At 45.4% G+C, this 21,113-nt stretch overlaps 2 protein-coding genes across 3 annotated transcripts; both read left to right on the top strand.

Annotated features, from left to right (window-relative positions):
• Positions 1-1,964: 1,964 nt before the first annotated feature.
• On the top strand, positions 1,965-6,301 carry LOC110485349 (uncharacterized). Its single transcript, XM_090195037.1, has 2 exons — positions 1,965-3,566; positions 4,007-6,301. Exons 1-2 carry the CDS (start codon positions 3,075-3,077, stop codon positions 6,185-6,187), a joined length of 2,673 nt encoding a protein of 890 aa, XP_090051163.1. The 5' UTR covers positions 1,965-3,074; the 3' UTR covers positions 6,188-6,301.
• An 8,242-nt stretch (positions 6,302-14,543) lies between these two features.
• Positions 14,544-20,628, top strand: LOC110518919 (uncharacterized). Of its 2 annotated transcripts, XM_036948748.2 has the most exons (4): positions 14,643-14,768; positions 15,062-15,145; positions 15,309-16,167; positions 16,408-20,628. In XM_036948748.2, the coding sequence occupies exons 3-4, from the start codon at positions 15,580-15,582 to the stop codon at positions 19,099-19,101; spliced, it is 3,282 nt and encodes a 1,093-aa protein (XP_036804643.2). In that variant the 5' UTR covers positions 14,643-14,768; positions 15,062-15,145; positions 15,309-15,579; the 3' UTR covers positions 19,102-20,628. The 2 variants fall into 2 exon arrangements, with proteins under 2 accessions (XP_036804642.2, XP_036804643.2); XM_036948747.2 differs by lacking the exon at positions 15,062-15,145 and having other exon boundaries at positions 14,544-14,768.
• Positions 20,629-21,113: the final 485 nt, after the last annotated feature.

Below are 21,113 nucleotides of genomic sequence, written 5' to 3'. Positions count from 1 at the left end.
ACACCCACCCCTTTCTACACACCCACCCCTTTCCTTACTACACACCCACCCCTTTCTACACACCCACCCCTTTCCACACACCCACCCCTTTCCTTACTACACACCCACCCCTTTCCACACACCCACCCCTTTCTACACACCCACCCCTTTCCTTACCACACACCCACCCCTTTCCACACACCCACCCCTTTCCACACACCCACCCCTTTCTACACACCCACCCCTTTCCACACACCCACCCCTTTCTACACACCCACCCCTTTCCTTACCACACACCCACCCCTTTCCACACACCCACCCCTTTCCACACACCCACCCCTTTCTACACACCCACCCCTTTCCACACACCCACCCCTTTCTACACACCCACCCCTTTCTACACACCCACCCCTTTCCACACACCCACCCCTTTCTACACACCCTTTCCTTTCTACACACCCACCCCTTTCCACACACCCACCCCTTTCTACACACCCACCCCTTTCTACACACCCACCCCTTTCTACACACCCACCCCTTTCCACACACCCACCCCTTTCCACACGCCCACCCCTTTCTACACGCCCACCCCTTTCTACACACCCACCCCTTTCTACACACCCACCCCTTTCCACACACCCACCCCTTTCCACACACCCACCCCTTTCCACACACCCACCCCTTTCCTTTCTACACGCCCACCCCTTTCTACACACCCACCCCTTTCCACACACCCACCCCTTTCTACACACCCACCCCTTTCCTTTCCACACACCCACCCCTTTCTGCACACCCACCCCTTTCTGCACACCCACCCCTTTCCACACACCCACCCCTTTCCACACACCCACCCCTTTCCACACACCCACCCCTTTCCTTTCTACACGCCCACCCCTTTCTACACACCCACCCCTTTCTACACACCCACCCCTTTCTACACACCCACCCCTTTCTACACACCCACCCCTTTCTACACACCCACCCCTTTCCACACACCCACCCCTTTCCACACACCCACCCCTTTCCACACACCCACCCCTTTCCTTTCTACACGCCCACCCCTTTCTACACACCCACCCCTTTCCACACACCCACCCCTTTCCACACACCCACCCCTTTCTACACACCCACCCCTTTCCTTTCCACACACCCACCCCTTTCTACACACCCACCCCTTTCTACACACCCACCCCTTTCCATACACCCACCCCTTTCCATACACCCACCCCTTTCCACACCCCCCCCACTTTCCTTTCACCTCATGGGCAATTCACAACATACAGTACCAGTCAAAAGTTTGGACACACCGAATCATTCAAGGGTTTTTCTTTATTTGTACTATTTTCTACATTGTAGAATAATAATGAAGACATCAAAACTATTAAATAACACATATGGAATCATGTAGTAACCATAAAGTGTTAAACAAATCAAAATATATTTTATATTTGAGATTCTTCAAAGTAGCCACTTAACATTTTCTCAACCAGCTTCATGAGGAATGCTTTTCCAACAGTCTTAAAGAAGTTGCCCCCTATGCTGAGCACAAGGTGGCTGCTTTTTTTCTTCACTCTGCGGTCCAACTCATCCCAAACCATCTCAATTGGGTTTGAGGTCAGGTGATTGTTTGTAAACAAAATAAATGTAAACAAACACTGTATAGTCTCAAAATATAGTTAAAACTGTGTAATTTAGATTTCATGGATGGTCAGTCCTTGCATCTATAGCTCTGTCAATGAATTTGAGAGTGGTTAGATTTCTCCTGCCCCATCCCGCCGCTTTTTATCAAAACAGGGGCGGGGTTCACACTTTGTTATTGTTTCAACTGCTGATCGGTACTTTAAGTAAAAAATGTAAGATTGACAATCTAATGTAGAAAATGTTTTGATTTGACAGACTCCACAAACAGAATGCCCGCTACACATCTACATAGATGGTCAAAACGGTTGTTTCTTTTCTCTCACCATGTTCTCCTGTTTCCACAGGGGACCTCACAAGGAGATTCCACAGGGGACCTCACAAGGAGATTCCACAGGGGACCTCACAAGGAGATTCCACAGGTGACCTCACAAGGAGATTCCACAGGGGACCTCACAAGGAGATTCCACAGGGGACCTCACAAGGAGATTCCACAGGGGACCTCACAAGGAGATTCCACAGGGGACCTCACAAGGAGATTCCACAGGGGACCTCACAAGGAGATTCCACAGGGGACCTCACAAGGAGATTCCACAGGGGACCTCACAAGGAGATTCCACAGGGGACCTCACAAGGAGCTTCCACAGGGGACCTCACAAGGAGATTCCACAGGGGACCTCACAAAGAGATTCCACAGGGGACCTCACAAAGAGATTCCACAGGGGACCTCACAAGGAGATTCTACAGGGGACCTCACAAGGAGATTCCACAGGTGACCTCACAAGGAGATTCCACAGGGGACCTCACAAGGAGATTCCACAGGGGACCTCACAAAGAGATTCCACAGGGGACCTCACAAAGAGATTCCACAAGGGACCTCACAAGGAGCTTCCACAGGGGACCTCACAAGGAGCTTCCACAGGGGACCTCACAAGGAGCTTCCACAGGGGACCTCACAAGGAGCTTCCACAGGGGACCTCACAAGGAGCTTCCACAGGGGACCTCACAAGGAGATTCCACAGGGGACCTCACAAGGAGATTCCACAGGTGACCTCACAAGGAGATTCCACAGGTGACCTCACAAGGAGATTCCACAGGGGACCTCACAAGGAGATTCCACAGGGGACCTCACAAGGAGCTTCCACAGGGGACCTCACAAGGAGATTCCACTGCTCTGGTGACAGGAAGAAGATCTGGTGTTATGACAACTCCAGATATGAGTTCTCTATTTTTTTTACTTAACCAACAATGCAGTTTTAAGAAAAACGAGTGTCAAAGGGCTTGTCAGTAAGCATTTCACTGTAAGGTTTCAACACATGTTGTATTTGGCACATGTGAAAATATAACATTTGATTTGACACAGGAGAGAGACACCTCACACTTGTTGCAGCTCCATTCAATAACCAGTTGTTATTGCTCCCTTTTACCAAGAAACGTTCAAACTCTGCGGGGACAAAATGAATCGAGAGGAGGGAGTGTTGATGGATGAAATCCAGAAGAGTTTATGGAATTTGACTGAGGCCAATTTACGTTACCTGTGTGAACATCATGGACATGATGGATCTGAACTTAAAGCAATGGATCACCGCTCGTTGCGGCGTAAAGTCATGGAGGAAATGTGGGACAATACGGACTCAATGAAATCGGTGGAGCAGGGAATGTCTTGGTTAGTTCAACTGAAGGAGGACATCAGAAGGATGCTGGAGGATGCTAGCGGTGCACCCTCGAGTCCCCTCCAGGCTGAGGATGCTGTAGACTGTGATGAAGAGTGGAGCGGAGAGGGAGGGGCTGGGTTACCTAGCGACGGGTTGGAGGCGGAGTCCATGAGTCCCAGACAATCCAACGACGCTGCAGACTGCGACGTGAAGGACAAGGATTGGTTACCTAGCAACAGACTGGAGGCGGAGTTTTCTCCAGAAAGGCACACACTAGAGCAAAGAGTGAGAGGCGTGAGTATTTATTATCCCAGTCGGAAAGGGAGTATTTATTGTCCCAGTCGGAAAGGGAGTATTTACAGTCCCAGTCGGAAAGGGAGTATTTATTGTCCCAGTCGGAAAGGGAGTATTTATTGTCCCAGTCGGAAAGGAAGTATTTATTATCCCAGTCGGAAAGGGAGTATTTATTGTCCCAGTAGGAAAGGGAGTATTTATTGTCCCAGTCAGAAAGGGAGTATTTATTGTCCCAGTAGGAAAGGGAGTATTTATTGTCCCAGTCAAAGTGTTTCTCAACAGTCCTTCATTGATCCTCAACTTCCTTATATAAAAGACATTGGAGGAGAATACCTGAGGTAATCGGGGATGAGGGGAATTTAAAGACTTCAAAAGTAATTGACAGGTAGAGGAGCATTTCCCACCCTGATTAATTCTGTCTCTATTTTTGTGATTTACAGGATACGTCTCTCCCGCCCTCCTCCACTCTCCTGAAGACCCTGTGTCGTGCCTCTCCAAGTACCGCCTTAATTTGGGGTCTGAAGAGGGTATCTGTGCAGCTGATGGACTGCAGGAAAACACCGGAGCAGAAAACCTCCAAGAAAACCCACTCCTGTCCTCAAGGCGGGAAGAGTTTTGCCACAAAAGACATTCTGGAGCGACATCTGCTAACTCACACTGGAGAGAAACAGAAAAATATATGCTCTGAATGTGGAAAAGTATTCAGTACATTTTCCAGCCTTACCAGGCATCTGAAAACTCACACTGGAGAGAAATGTCATGTTTCTGAAACCACATGCTCTGAATGCGGAAAGACATTCAGTACACATTCCAGTCTTAGGAGACATCTGCTAACTCACACTGGAGAGAAACCGTACGTTTGTCCTCGCGGGAAGAATTTCAATGATCCAGGCAACTTAAAGAAACACATCTTTAGAACTCACTCAGGAGAACATTTTGAAGAGGAACCTTCCGAAAACAATGTTGGTTCCTCAGAACATGATGGGGCCGTGAAGAAACAAGTCCTTCATCCATGTGCTCACTGTGGTAAGAAGTTGTCAACCAAAACAAGACTAACGATTCACCTGAAGACCCACACTGGAGAGAAACCTCATGTCTGCACCGACTGCGGGAAGAGCTTTGCTTTCCTTCCCTCCTTCACTAAACATCAGAAACTTTGTCATTCAGAGCACGGAGGAGTGAAACGGCACGAATGTTCAGTGTGTGGGAAAGTCTTTAATCAACCAGGAGCCTTGAGGTCCCATCAAAGAACCCACACTGGAGAGAAACCCCACCTCTGCTCCGACTGTGGGAAGAGTTTCTGTTTTCGTTCGTCTCTGAGAAGACATCAGGTACTCCACGCAGGAGACAGTGCGAAGCCCCACGTGTGCTCTGTCTGTGGGAAAGGCTTCAGAGATTCTGGATACTTAAAAAAACATCAATCCATCCATTCAGGAGAGAAACCTCACCTCTGCTCCAATTGCGGAAAAACTTTCACGTCTTTCCTTAGCTTAACAAATCATTCCAAATCACATCGTCTAGATGGAAACCAATTCCAATGCCCTGAATGTAAGCGCCATTTCCCAACAAAGGAAAGGCTGACAAGCCACCGGAGGACGCATACTGGTGAAAAACCGTTCAGCTGCTCCCAATGCCACAAGCGCTTCTCTCATTCAAATAGTTATCAAAGGCACCTTCGTATGCACTCCGGTGAAAAACCCTTTGTGTGTCCTCTCTGTGGGAAGCGATTTAATGACTCTTCAAACCTTAGAACACATGTTAGAAGACATAAAGGAGAAAAGGTAGGAAAGACACAGGTCTCTGAGCCTTGCCCTCACTGTGGGAAGAGGCTGGCTTCTAAGGCAGGGTTAGAGACCCACCTGCGGATCCACACTGGAGAGAAACCTCACCTCTGTGCCAACTGCGGCAAGCGATTTACCTTCCTCTCCGCCTTGAGAAGACATCAGAAAACGCAGCACAGAGAGCAAGTAGCGAAGCCGCACGTCTGCTCTGTCTGTGGGAAAGGCTTTGTGGAGTCTGGAGCGCTGAAGAAACATGTGGTGACCCACGAGGAGAAACAGCACCTTTGCTCCGATTGCGGGAAGAGTTTTAGGGTGCTTCAGGCCTTGTCGATTCATCAGAGAACCAAGCATCAGAAAACAAATGAGCAAGTAAGAGAATACAATTCATACCTCTGTCTTACTTGCGGCCAGGAATTCAATTCGAAGCATAGATTGGTAATCCACGAGAGAAAGCACACAGGAGAGAAACCTTACCAATGCTCTCTGTGTGGCAGGTGCTTCGCTGATAAGACTAACATGAGACGTCACCAGACAGTGCACACAGGAGAGAAACCATTCCAATGCTCCGTCTGCGACATGAAGTTCTCTCAAGTCGCCTCTTTAATACGGCACCGGCTAATACACTCGGGTCACAAACCGCACCACTGCACTTACTGCGACAAGAGTTTCTCTCAGTCGAACACGCTGAAAACGCACATACTAACCCACACCGGAGAGAAACCGTACCAGTGCCCCGACTGTGGGAAGGGTTTCACTGAAAAGAAAGTCATTAAGAAACACCAACGCGACACACACGGGACAGGAGCACACAGCAACACGCTGCTTTCTCATAGAGATTGAGTCAAGACCGGAGACCCAAAACCAGAAGGCACACGGGAGCGACAGCGCCCCTTATTGTTTCATTTTGATCTGAAGGTTTGAGAATGTTTTAAAATAAACATGTGCTTTTGAAAATAATGGGGGTTTTTTTCGCCCCAATTGTGAGTCTGGTTTGGATACAGTCATGATTTTGAGCTCAGAACATTTTCTGGTCTTGAATGGTGATGTTTATTTTCGTATGTTTAGCTGTATAGATTAATCCTCTGGAAGCTAAAGTGGTTTCAAGTGGATAGAAACATGGATTTATATATTGATATTTCAATAATGCTATTGCATTAATTTGCTGGTTTTGGCAAATTGCTCAATCATAAACATTCTAAACAAACTAGTGAAAATCGCCAGCAAACTGAACACTCCTTTCTGAGATGTATCATCATTACATGGGCTATTACCCAAAGTGGATCAAACAGATCATTCATGTGTATTAACTCAAATCATCCTACTGAGTAATGTTATGTTTTATTTAGCCACGATGCAATGTAAACCGTATCCATGTCCTCAATGAGGATATTATCATTCGTTGTCTCATCTCACCTCTTTTAAATGTGATCCAACAGGAAGATGTGGTTACAGTGTGGTCAGTAGGAGAGAGACTGATACACTGTGGTCAGTAGGAGAGAGACTGATACACTGTGGTCAGTAGGAGAGAGACTGATACACTGTGGTCAGTAGGAGAGAGACTGATACACTGTGGTCAGTAGGAGAGAGACTGATACAGTGTGGTCAGTAGGAGAGAGATTGATACGGTGTGGTCAGTAGGAGAGAGACTGATACAGTGTGGTCAGTAGGAGAGAGACTGATACAGTGTGGTCAGTAGGAGAGAGACTGATACACTGTGGTCAGTAGGAGAGAGACTGATACACTGTGGTCAGTAGGAGAGAGACTGATACAGTGTGGTCAGTAGGAGAGAGATTGATACGGTGTGGTCAGTAGGAGAGAGACTGATACAGTGTGGTCAGTAGGAGAGAGACTGATACAGTGTGGTCAGTAGGAGAGAGATTGATACGGTGTGGTCAGTAGGAGAGAGACTGATACAGTGTCGTCAGTAGGAGAGAGACTGATACAGTGTCGTCAGTAGGAGAGAGACTGGAAAGATTGGAGACTGTATCTAACGATGTTCTGGGCCACTTGGATGGGGGGTGGGGGCCACTTGGATGGGGGGTGGGGGCCACTTGGATGGGGGGTGGGGGCCACTTGGATGGGGGGTGGGGGCCACTTGGATGGGGGTGGGGCCCACTTGGATGGGTGTGGGGCACTCTTGGATGGGGGTGGGGCCCACTTGGATGGGGGTGGGGCCCACTTGGATGGGGGTGGGGCCCACTTGGATGGGTGTGGGGCCCACTTGGATGGGGGGTGGGGCCCACTTGGATGGGGGGTGGGGCCCACTTGGATGGGGGTGCGAGAAGATTTTGCAATTTGATATCTAATTACATGGAATTCTACTCATTTTGCTATGGGACAGAGAAAAACACTTTTTGTGGGTTTTTTTACAGCAATTTTACAGCAAATTTCCTTCTACACATTTTACCATAGGGTGGAGATAAATGTTTGCTGTTTTTAATATAATATTTGAGTGACTAACAAAATCAATGGGGGGCCCAGCGGTCAGTAATTGACCCACGTATACAAGAAGTTTATATAGCAGGTTAGACTAATTTACTGATCTAAAAAATGTAAGCTGACATGGACTAATTGGGGGACTGACATAACAAGAGAAACTGCAGAGTTTATAAAATGTCTATAAAATATTGAAATGTCACCTTGTGTATTCTACTATTCTAACTCTCAACAGTAAGTTGATACCCCGACTGAGCCCCCCCCCCCAAAAAAAAATCTTAAATAAAAACATTTGTTTTGGAAATTGATGGGCCACCAGTTGCTCATCCCTGTTGTACATGAAAAGTGGAGTCAATCAGAGTGACCAGATGCAACCTGGACTCATGGGTAGACGTAACATAGTCCAATTAGTATGATATGGTGCATATTAATTTGTGGATGTCCGTTATCCATTTCTTACGATATGTCACAAATTAAAATCCGTACGATATGTTCCGAATGGAAATCAGTGCAATATGTTAAAAATGTTCATTTGCACGATATGGGATACATTTGCAAAATGTATGATACACTACGAATTCCAATTTCTTAACCTTTTAACCTAACCCTTTAAGGTTAGGTAAGGGTTATTAGCTAACATGCGAAGTTGCTAAAATGCTGAAGTTGTCTGTGATGAAATTCGAACACGCAGCCTTTGAGTTGCTAGATGTTTGCGTACATTTTTGCCTTAAGTATCCTGTCTTATGTAGCCATACCAAAACGTAACATATCATACTCATTTGAGTGTCCCCGGATTTACGTTCACTATGTTACTTCTAATCTATGCGGCCAGGCTGACAAGAAGTGAGCTGGTTCTGATTCATTGTATTTCTAAAGAACACTAAAATTCCACTAGGACTCGCAACCATCGTAAATTCCAAAGTAACGTGCTTTGAACGTCAGAGTAGGTTCCCTGTTAAAGGAATCATCTCCGGGGTGTCTATGGCAGTTGAGAATGAATACCTCAAGTCATCTCCGGGGTGTCTATGGCAGTTGAGAATGAATACCTCAAGTCATCTCCGGGGTGTCTATGGCAGTTGAGAATGAATACCTCAAGTCATCTCCGGGGTGTCTATGGCAGTTGAGAATGAATACCTCAAGTCATCTCCGGGGTGTCTATGGCAGTTGAGAATGAATACCTCAAGTCATCTCCGGGGTGTCTATGGCAGTTGAGAATGAATACCTCAAGTCATCTCCGGGGTGTCTATGGCAGTTGAGAATGAATACCTCAAGTCATCTCCGGGGTGTCTATGGCAGTTGAGAATGAATACCTCAAGTCATCTCCGGGGTGTCTATGGCAGTTGAGAATGAATACCTCAAGTCATCTCCGGGGTGTCTACGGCAGTTGAGAATGAATACCTCAAGTCATCTCCGGGGTGTCTACGGCAGTTGAGAATGAATACCTCAAGTCATCTCCGGGGTGTCTATGGCAGTTGAGAATTAATACCTCAAGTCATCTCCGGGGTGTCTATGGCAGTTGAGAATGAATACCTCAAGTCATCTCCGGGGTGTCTATGGCAGTTGAGAATGAATACCTCAAGTCATCTCCGGGGTGTCTATGGCAGTTGAGAATGAATACCTCAAGTCATCTCCGGGGTGTCTATGGCAGTTGATAATGAATACCTCAAGTCATCTCCGGGGTGTCTTTGGCAGTTGAGAATGAATACCTCAAGTCATCTCCGGGGTGTCTATGGCAGTTGAGAATGAATACCTCAAGTCATCTCCGGGGTGTCTATGGCAGTTGAGAATGAATACCCCAAGTCATCTCCGGGGTGTCTATGGCAGTTGAGAATGAATACCTCAAGTCATCTCCAGGGTGTCTTTGGCAGTTGAGAATGAATACCTCAAGTCATCTCCGGGGTGTCTATGGCAGTTGAGAATGAATACCTCAAGTCATCTCCGGGGTGTCTATGGCAGTTGAGAATGAATACCTCAAGTCATCTCCGGGGTGTCTATGGCAGTTGATAATGAATACCTCAAGTCATCTCCGGGGTGTCTATGGCAGTTGAGAATGAATACCTCAAGTCATCTCCGGGGTGTCTATGGCAGTTGAGAATGAATACCTCAAGTCATCTCCGGGGTGTCTATGGCAGTTGAGAATGAATACCTCAAGTCATCTCCGGGGTGTCTATGGCAGTTGAGAATGAATACCTCAAGTCATCTCCGGGGTGTCTATGGCAGTTGAGAATGAATACCTCAAGTCATCTCCGGGGTGTCTATGGCAGTTGAGAATGAATACCTCAAGTCATCTCCGGGGTGTCTATGGCAGTTGAGAATGAATACCTCAAGTCATCTCCGGGGTGTCTATGGCAGTTGAGAATGAATACCTCAAGTCATCTCCGGGGTGTCTATGGCAGTTGAGAATGAATACCTCAAGTCATCTCCGGGGTGTCTATGGCAGTTGAGAATGAATACCTCAAGTCATCTCCGGGGTGTCTATGGCAGTTGAGAATGAATACCTTAAGTCATCTCCGGGGTGTCTATGGCAGTTGAGAATGAATACCTCAAGTCATCTCCGGGGTGTCTATGGCAGTTGAGAATGAATACCTCAAGTCATCTCCGGGGTGTCTATGGCAGTTGAGAATGAATACCTCAAGTCATCTCCGGGGTGTCTATGGCAGTTGAGAATGAATACCCCAAGTCATCTCCGGGGTGTCTATGGCAGTTGATGCTGAATACCTCAAGAAAATAATCTAAGGTGTGGTTGGTGCCCGTTGCCTGAGATGATGATTGGAACGGAGGAAAAAGAAGAAAGTCTATGGTTCTATTGTTTTTTTGATAAAGAGCATCTCCCATTCACCTCCCTACATGTGATGCTAGGCTAGGTAAGGTATGCAGTCACCTCCCTACATGTGAAGCTAGGCTAGGTAAGGTATGCAGTCACCTCCCTACATGTGAAGCTAGGCTAGGTAAGGTATGCATTCACCTCCCTACATGTGAAGCTAGGCTAGGTAAGGTATCCATTCACCTCCCTACATGTGAAGCTAGGTAAGGTATGCATTCACCTCCCTACATGTGAAGCTAGGTAAGGTATGCATTCACCTCCCTACATGTGAAGCTAGGCTAGGTAAGGTATGCAGTCACCTCCCTACATGTGAAGCTAGGCTAGGTAAGGTATGCATTCACCTCCCTACATGTGATGCTAGGCTAGGTAAGGTATGCATTCACCTCCCTACATGTGAAGCTAGACTAGGTAAGGTATGCATTCACCTCCCTACATGTGAAGCTAGACTAGGTAACGTATGCATTCACCTCCCTACATGTGAAACTAGGCTAGGTAAGGTATGCAGTCACCTCCCTACATGTGATGCTAGACTAGGTAAGGTATGCATTCACCTCCCTACATGTGAAGCTAGGCTAGGTAAGGTATGCATTCACCTCCCTACATGTGAAGCTAGGCTAGGTAAGGTATCCATTGAGAATGTTTGTTGTCAGTTGAGAGAACCGGGGACGATGTGTGTGGAAAAAGGTGTATTTTATGCTGTTCGTTGCCCCAGTAAATAATTGTACAGCACAAGAATCGAAGAAACTGGACATATTGTGGCTGCGGCAGAAAAGTTGCTGGGTTCGCGAGAGTTCATAGCTGAAGACCTAAAAATGCTACTGGCAGGTACGGAAGATTTTCCACCCTCCCAGGTTCCTGAGTCTCAGTAGGGATTGGCTTTGCCGTTTTTAACAGAATAAAATAGGATGTTTTTGTTCAGTTTTTTTTTGTTGCCGTTGGTAGTCTGTATGGATTTCTTGTTTTGTGAGATCTTTTTGTTTTCATCCCACACAGTAGGTGGTGGCGTGCACCTCTGTTTGTTTGCGGACCGCCATAATACCATAGAAGAAGAAAAGCTAGCTACAAGACAACAGCGTTAAAATCGAGCTGGTGAGTAAAGCATCTACCAATAAAGGGGTCATCCACATGATGTATTTGGTAGCTAGGTTTACATAACTCTTGACACAAGATGGCGCCAACAGGCATGGTCAACCTAGCTCATAGTTGGCTATTTTATTTATTTAACCAGGAAAAGCTATGAGCTTCTAACTTTGCAATATTTTTATTTTTGTGTGTTATTTGTAACATTATTTGCTCAGAACATTTTTTTGTATTATTATCTACAGCCGAAAATAACTTGTGGATATTAGATGAGCATGAATTTGACTTCTTGACCTGGATTGTTTATTTGAACTTTCTGAGACAGGTAATTGTTTTCATCCCGGGAGCTGCACTAAAACACTGACGCCGGAGAAGAAGTGGAGCCCTAGTCAGACACAGGTGGCGTGCATACCATCCACCGCTTCAGAGTACATTACTCGTTAACGTTCAGTCCCTGGACAATAAAGTAGACAAGCTCAGGGCGAGGATCTCCTTCCAGAGAGACATCAGGGACTGTAACATACTGTTTTACGGAATAGTGTCTCTCTCTGGATATATTGTCTCTCGTCCATTCAGCCCGTCCATCGCTCCGACAGGAAGAAAGAATTCCCCAGGAAAAATCAAATCACATTTTATTGGTCACATATTCAGCAGACGTTATTGTGGGTGTAGCGAAATGCTTGTGTTCCTAGCTCCAACAGTGTAGTAATATCTAACAGTAATACACATGAATCTAAAAGTAAAAGAGCAAGATGTATATGTGATGTATAGATATTATGGACAGTATGTGGAAAGAACATTTTGTATATCTGTAGAATTCGTAGGATAGAATAGTATATGTACAGCAATAGTTGAATAGAATACCGTATGTACATATGAAATGAGTTTTCTCTTATTAAAAATGAGGCGGAAGGGTTTGTTTCATGATTTACAACTCATGGGGGCGGCAGGGTAGCCTAGTGGTTAGAGCGTTGGACTAGTACCTTAAAGGTTGCAAGTTCAAATCCCCGAGCTGACATGGTACAAATCTGTCGTTCTGCCCCTGAACAGGCAGTTAACCCACTGTTCCTAGGCCATCATTGAATATAAAAATGTGTTCTTAACTGACTTGCCTAGTTAAATAAAGGAGTTGTTGTTACATGGTGTGATTGTACAGGAACTCAAGTGCTTCTGAAATACCTCACCATCACATACCGACTGCATCACTTAATGAAAATGGTTTTATTTGGTCATCGTCACTGCCGTGTATATCCCCTCCCCTCCCGACGCCGCAACGACTCTCAAGGAACGACACTGGACTATTTGAAAACTGGAAAGCGCGTATCCTGAGGCCGCGTCCATTGTTGCTAGGGACCCTTTAACAGGCAGGCAGCTCAAACCTGCAGTTGATGCAGGTTTGCAGTCAACCTCTCATTTGAACAGCACATTTTTTATTAAATTAAACATATGCATTTTGTTTGGCATATTTTATCATCTCAAACAAACAATGCTATTTATCAGACTCACATATTTTTAAAACACCCCATGGTTGAAAACCAGGAAGTGAACGTGAGCAAAACCAAACCTTATGTTTTTGCACTAATTGTGTATATATAAAGAAGGGAAATTACAAGGTTGTAATGTAATTTAAGGATGATTAAATTAAAATTGTAAAACAACTCTTTAAAAATATGCTCTGCCAGGTGGTTGAGTTGCCCATTAAAGGAATGCTATTAAGTCAAAACTAGTGATTATGGGACAACAGAGAAATATCGTTATGGGATGTTTTTGTCTGTGCAAAGTTCAAAAATCCATTCAAATCCAAATATTTACAGTCTCCCTGTTATCTTCAGTATGTTTCACAATATCATTCAGTACATGTAATATTACTGGTATTCTAAGCATATACATACAGTGCATTCGGAAAGTATTCAGACCCCTTGATTTTCTCCACATTGTGTTACATTACAGCCTTATTATAAAATGGATTGAATGAATTGTTTTCCTTATCAATCTACACACAATACCCCATAATGACATCACAATACCCCATAATGACATCACAATACCCCATAATGACATCACAATACCCCATAATGACATCACAACACCCCATATTGACTAAGCAAAAACAGAAATACAGTATTTACATACGTATTAAGACCCTTTGCTATGAGACTCTAAATTGAGCTCGGGGTGCATCCTGTTTCCATTGCTCGTCCTTCAGATGTATCTACAACTTGATTGGAGTCCACCTGTGGTCACAAGGTGGATTGGGGAAGGGAACCAAAAAATGTCTGCAGCACTGAAGGTCCCCAAGAACACAGTGGCCTCCATCGTTCTTAAATGGAAGAAGTTTGGAACCACCAAGACTCTTCCTAAAGCTGGCCGTCCAGCCAAACTGAGCAATTGGGGGAGAAGGGCGTTGGTCAGGGAGGTGACAAAGGAACCTGATGGTCACTCTGACAGAGCTCCAGAGTTCCTCTGTGGAAGATGGGAGAAACTTTCAGAAGGACAACCATCTCTGCAGCACTCTGCTAAATCAGGCCTTTATGGTGGAGTGGCCAGACAGAAGCAGCTCCTCAGTAAAAAGGCACATGACAGACAAAAGGCAACGAGATTCTCTTGTCTGATGAAACAAAGAATGAACTCTTTGGCTTAAATGCCAAGTATTACGCCTGGAGGAAACCTGGCACCATCCCTACGGTGAAGCATGAGGGTGGCAGCATCATTCTGTGGGCAAGTTTTTCAGCGACAGGGACTGGTAGACTAGTCAGGCTCGAGGCAAAGTACAGAGAGATCCTTGATGAAAACCTGCTCCAGAGCACTCATGAGCTCAGACTGGGGCGAAGATTCACCTTCCAACCGGACGACCCTGAGCGCACAGCCAAGACAACGCAGGAGTGGTCCTAGTACCCCTGGTTGAGAACCACTGCTCTCCTCTCATGTCATGTCCTTTCTCAGCCTCCGTACTTTGTTGTCCCCGCCCCTTTGTTTCTTTTCTCCTCGAACGTGAACAGGTCGCGTTTGAAAAGCTAGCTAGCTAGCTAGCTAATATTACACTGCTAAATACAGGGAAATATTTTTTCTTAAATCGAGCTGGTAAGTTAAGTATTAGGTATCTACCAACAGTCATAAAGGTCGTCTAAACGTTGTAATTAGTTGATAGGTTTGCATAACCGTTAGCTTGGCTAGCTACCTGCTCTGTTTAGCTTGGTAGCTAGCTAGCTAATTGCTCCTGCTAACTAATTTGAAGCTGTGCTCAAATTATTGAAATTGAGTCGATATAATAATACAAGTATTGTTTTCTGCTGACTGGTAGCCACATGCAGATCGATTGTAGCTGTGCATAATCAATTAGTTAACTGTTGTACTTGATGTTCCTCTTTTCTTAGCCTGTTAGCTAGCGGAATAATGCTTCCGGGTTGGATCCTTCAAAATAAAATCCCTCATGGGAACATTGGAATGTCATTAAATCGGTAAATAAATGTGTCACTGATATTGTTCTATTAACTAAAGATACAAATTCATTATACAAAAGGTACATATTTGACACACTTGACAAAAATATAATCGAAATATACATGTAGATATTGAATGATACAAACAGTTGTTTCACTCCATATCCTCCTATGTACACAGGTGACCTATACACGATCTGGTGTTATGAGACTCCAGTTGTAGAAGACTTGTGAATAAACACAGCCCTCTTGGCACAAACTGATTGAATCGGCGTTGTTTTCACATCATTTTAATTAAATTACTTTGAACCAACATGGAATAGACCTTGAATTGACGTCTGTGCCCAGCGGGAGGAGAGACACATCAAACTTGTGACAGCTCCATTCAATAACTAGGTTTTTATTTATTATTGCTGTTTTTTACCAAGAAACATTCTAACTCGACAGACAATATGAGTCAAAAGAAGGGAACATTGATGGATGAAATCGAAAAGAGTTTATGGAATTTAACTGAGGACAATTTACGCTCCCTTTGTGAACGTTATGGCCAAGATGCATCCGAAGTTAAAGGAATCGATCACCGCTCGTTGCGGCGTAAAATCATGGAGGAAATGTGGGACAATACGGATTCAATGAAATCGGTGGAGCAGGGAATGTCTTGGTTAGTTGAACTGAAGGAGGACATCAGAAGGATGCTGGAGGATGCTAGTGGTGCACCCGTGAGTCCCAGCAAAGCCGATGAAGATGATCCTGTAGACTGCAATGGAGAATGGAATGGAGAGGGAGGGGCTGGGTTACCTAGCAACAGGTTGGAGGTGGAGCCCATGAGTCCCAGCCAATCTGATGATGATAATGACGCTGCAGACTGTGACGCAGGGGACACGGATTGGTTGCCTAACAATGGGCTGGAGGCAGAGTCCACGAGTCCCAGCCAGTCCGATGATTGTGATGCTGCAGACTGCGATGAAGAATTGGACAGGGAGGTCAGGGATGGGCTGGAGGTGGAGGTATCTCCAGAGAAGCATACACCAGAGCAGAAAGTGAGTATTTATTTTTCACAGTCAAAAAGTGAGTATTTAGTTTGTTTCTCAATGCTTTCATTGATTCCTGCAAGGCCTTGGGAGAATATTGGATGTTCTTCCTCTTAGACGTTCTCCTTTATTGAGGAGGAGGAGGTTGAGTAATTGAGGATGAGAAGAATTGAAAGACTTCAAAGTTCATTGACAGGTAGGAGAGGGTTTCCCATCCTGATTAATTAAGTCTCTTTTTGTGATTTCTAGGACAAACGTCGCCCACCGAAGACCCTGTGTCGTGCCTCTCCCGGTACCGCCTTAATTTGGGGTCTGAAGAGGGTGTCTGTGCAGCTGATGGACTGCAGGAAACCACCGGGGCAGAAAACCTCCAAGAAAACCCACTCCTGTGCTCAGTGTGGGAAGAGTCTTGCCACAAAAGACATTCTGGAGCGACATCTGCTAACTCACACTGGAGAGAAACAGAAAAATATATGCGCTGAATGTGGAAAAGTATTCAGTACATTTTCCAGCCTTACCAGGCATCTGAAAACTCATACTGGAGAGAAATGTTATGTTTCTGAAACCACATGCTCTGAATGCGGAAAGACATTCAGTACACATTCCAGTCTTAGGAGACATCTGCTAACTCACACTGGAGAGAAACCGTACGTTTGCCATCGTTGTAAGAAAGGTTTCAATGATCCAGGAAACTTGAAGAAACACATCAGGAGAGCTCACCCAGGAGAGATGTTGGGTGTGGAGAGGCTCTACCGTGAACCATGTCCTCACTGTGGGGAGAAGTTTCCCACAAAGAAGGCTTTGGAGGAGCACCTGGTAACCCACACAGGAGAGAAACCTCACCAGTGCTCTGACTGCGGGAAGGGATTCAAGGAATTGTCTAGTCTTAAGAGGCATCTGAGAACTCATACTGGGGAGAAACCATACATTTGCCCTCGTTGTGGCAAGCCTTTTAATGATCCAGGAAACTTGAAGAAACACATGAAAAGAACTCACTCCGGAGAGCATTCCAAAGAGAAACCTTCCGAAAACAATGTTGGTTCTTCAGAACAGGAGGAGACCGTAAAGAAGCCAGTCCTTCATCCATGTTCTCACTGTGGGAAGAAGTTGTCAACCAAGACAAGACTAAACATTCACCTGAAGACCCACACTGTAGAGAAACCTCACGTCTGCCCCGACTGTGGGAAGAGCTTTGCTTTCCGTCCCTCCTTGACCAAACATCAGAAACTTAGTCATGCAGAGCACGGAGGAGTGAAACGGCACGAATGTTCAGTGTGTGGGAAAGTCTTTAATCAACCAGGAGCCTTGAGGTCCCATCAAAGAACCCACACTGGAGAGAAACCTCACCTCTGTGCTGACTGTGGGAAGAGTTTCTCTTTTCAGTCGTCTCTGAAAAGACATCAGGCACTTCACGCAGCAGGTAGTGCGAAGCCCCACATGTGCTCTGTCTGTGGGAAAGGCTTTAGAGATTCTGGATACTTAATAAAACATCAAGCCATCCATTCGGAAGAGAAACCTCACCTCTGTTCTGATTGTGGAAAGACTTTTGCATCCTTATTTACCTTAACGAATCATTCCAAATTGCATCGTTTAAACAGAGACCAATTCCAATGCCCTGAATGCAAGCGCCATTTCCCAACAAAGGAAAGGCTGACAAGCCACCAGAGAACGCATACCGGGGAGAAACCATTTCGCTGCTCCCAATGCCACAAACGCTTCTCTCACTCAAGTAGTTATCAAAGGCACCTTCGTATGCACACTGGGGAGAAACCCTTCATTTGCCCCCTTTGCGGGAAGCAATTTAACGACTCTTCGAATCTTAGAACACATGTTAGAAGACATAAAGGAGAGAAGGTAGGCAAGACACAGGTCTCTGAGCCATGCCCTGAATGTGGGAAGAGGCTGGCTTCTAAGGCAGGGTTAGAGACTCACCTGCGGACCCACACTGGAGAGAAACCTCACCTCTGCGCCGACTGCGGCAAGAGCTTCGGCTTCCACTCAGCTTTGAGAAGACATCAGAAAACGCAGCACGGAGAGCAAGTAGCGAAGCCGCACGTCTGCTCTGTCTGTGGAAAAGGTTTCATGGAATCTGGAGCGCTGAAGAAACATGTGGTGACCCACGAGGAGAAACAGCACCTCTGCCCCGACTGCGGGAAGACCTTCAGGGTGGTTCAGGCCTTGTCAAATCATCAGAGAACCAAGCATCAAAAAACGAACAAGGAAGTAAGAGAGAAGAATCCGTTCCTGTGCCTTACTTGCGGCCAGGAATTCAATTCAAAGCATAGATTGGTAATCCACGAGCGAAAGCACACAGGAGAGAAGCCTTACCAATGCTCCCATTGTGACAAACGCTTCACTGAGAAGTCATACATGAAACGTCACCAGACGGTGCACACGGGAGATAAACCTTTCCAATGCTCCGTCTGCGACATGAAGTTTTCGCATGGTGCATCTTTAATACGGCACCGCCTAATACACTCAGGTGAGAAACCGTACCACTGCACTTACTGCGACAAGAGTTTCTCTCAGTCAAATACGCTGAAAACACACATACTAACGCACACCGGAGAGAAACCGTACCAGTGCCCCGACTGCGGGAAGCGTTTCACTGAAAAGAAAGCCATGAAGAAACACCAGCGCAACACACACGGAACAGAGACACACAGCAACACACACGGGTCAGGGGCACACAACTCTGCTTTCTCTTTGCCTGGTAAAAAACAGAGATTGAGTCAAGACCGGAGCCCTCGAGCAAAGCCGTACCAATGCCCTGACTGTGGCAAGTGTTTCTCAGAGAAAAGAGCTCTTACGAAACACCAGAAGACACACCAGAGAGACAGCGCCCCCTATTGGTCCGGTATACTGCAGCGATGGAGTCAAGACCCGCAACACTCTAATACTGACTCAGACTCTGACCAAGACCAAGACTGGACCTCTTTATAAAGACTCAGATCAAGACTGGAGAGACTCAGACCTCTTTATAAAGACTCAGACCAATACTGGACCTCTTTTTAAAGACTCAGACCAAGACAAGACCTCTTTATAAAGACTCAGACCAAGCCTGGAATACTAAGACCAAGACCAGACCTCTTTATAAAGACTCAGACCAAGACAGGAGAGACTCAGACCTCTTTATAAAGACTCAGACAGGGCCTCAGTATTGACCCCCAGTCAGATGAGAACAGGACCTTGTTTAAACAGGGCAGATAGGATTGTGTTGTTTTGTTTTGGCCAGCAGTTCTTCAGGCTTTTCCCCTTCTTCACACTGTCAACCTTCAGTATGCGAATTCTGCTTTAATTAAATAAATTTTGTTTCGTTGCGTGTTGTATTGAGACTTTTCTCAATTGTATAACATAATATATATATATTTTTTTTTTAAAGAGTAATTGCACCAATAGCATGAGAAGATCATTCTTTCAACCAAAGATCATTTGGTTGAAAACACCAAGATGATGAGATCAACACTCCATCTTCGGTATAAACAAGCTGAGGGATGGGAATGGGGGGGGAAAACAACCTCAAATTCATAGACATGGCAATAGAACGCTGAGGGATGGGAATGGGGGAAACCAACCTCAAATTCATAGACATGGCAACCGAAGGCTAAGGGATGGGAATGGGGGGAAAACAACCTCAAATTCATAGACATGGCAACAGAAAGCTGAGGGATGGGAATGGGGGGAAAACAACCTCAAATTCATAGACATGGCAACAGAAAGCTGAGGGATGGGAATGGGGGGAAACAACCTCAAATTCATAGACATGGCAACAGAAAGCTGAGGGATGGGAATGGGGGGAAAACAACCTCAAATTCATAGACATGGCAACAGAAAGCTACCGTTTACAACCAATGGATTTAAAAATTGATTCATTTATTGATTGACTGTTCTTTGTCCTTCAAGATAACATTTCCACAACTCTTTAGTTACACACCAAGAAACAAGCGCCCCTCCACCACACACATACCTAAGAGACTCAATGAACTTAAAGTATATTGACATGTTTCACAGTGGTGTATAGCAAATAAATAAAAAAATCTACATTTTTAGGGCTCTATTTCGATCAGATCCACTTTAGTGGTGTCGGAGGTAGAACTGCATTAGAGCTGTCAAATCCATAAGCGGCTCCTGGCATTATACCTCAAATCGGTTTTGCACAGTCACAGAAATCCCATGCAGCCCTGTTGCCTAGACATGGCAACAGAACACTGAAATGTGATGTAATCTACAGCCAGTCTAATGATTTTTAAATCTGAGTGTATTCTTTCTATGTATAGTCGACAGCTCCAACAGTTCCCCCTCAGACGCCACCAAAACATCCGCTATGCCAGTTGATCTCATTGAATCTAGGCCTAAGTGTATATACTTTGGCAGATGATATTGAGGAATGTTGTGTGTTTCAAAAGGCTGTTTTTGAGTCTTATGGAAAAACATCATGGAAACTGTGACAGTAAACTTGTTTGAACTGAATTCTGATGTTGTAGTTTTTGTCTTCAGTTATTTGACTGTCTGGTCAGTGGAGAGTTTTGATCATCTCTGGCTCTGCTGTAATATGGACATCAGGACTACCTGGCATGGTGACTCCTTGCTGTCCACAGTCCAGCTGGCCGTGCTGCTGCTCCAGTTTCAACCGTTCTGCCTGTGATTATTATTATTAATAATTATTCATTTAAAATTATTCATATTATTAACTGGCCACCCCAAATAGCCTGGCTCCTCTCTAGGTTTCTTCCTAGGTTTTGGCCTTTCTAGGGAGTTTTTCCTAGCCACCGTGCTTCTACACCTGCATTGCTTGCTGTTTGGGGTTTTAGGCTGGGTTTCTGTACAACACTTTGAGATATCAGCTGATGTACAAAGGGCTATATAAATGAATTTGATTGGAGGTGCAGTTAGATAATTATATACATGTCATTCAGACTAACACTGTCCAGATATAATTGCTCCTGGCGTTCTAG

Source organism: Oncorhynchus mykiss, chromosome 13 (genome assembly GCF_057628025.1).
Source record: "Oncorhynchus mykiss isolate SJ-2025 chromosome 13, ASM5762802v1, whole genome shotgun sequence".
Taxonomy (NCBI): domain Eukaryota; kingdom Metazoa; phylum Chordata; class Actinopteri; order Salmoniformes; family Salmonidae; genus Oncorhynchus; species Oncorhynchus mykiss.
This window is presented reverse-complemented; position numbering and strand designations above follow the sequence as displayed.

Coding starts and splice junctions, on each gene's coding strand:
- LOC110518919 (XM_036948747.2), top strand. CDS start 15,580: ATGAGTCAAAAGAAGGGAACATTGATGGATGAAATCGAAAAGAGTTTA. Junction 16,168..16,407: donor AGCATACACCAGAGCAGAAA/GTGAGTATTTAT, acceptor TGTGATTTCTAG/GACAAACGTCGCCCACCGAA.
- LOC110485349 (XM_090195037.1), top strand. CDS start 3,075: ATGAATCGAGAGGAGGGAGTGTTGATGGATGAAATCCAGAAGAGTTTA. Junction 3,567..4,006: donor TAGAGCAAAGAGTGAGAGGC/GTGAGTATTTAT, acceptor TGTGATTTACAG/GATACGTCTCTCCCGCCCTC.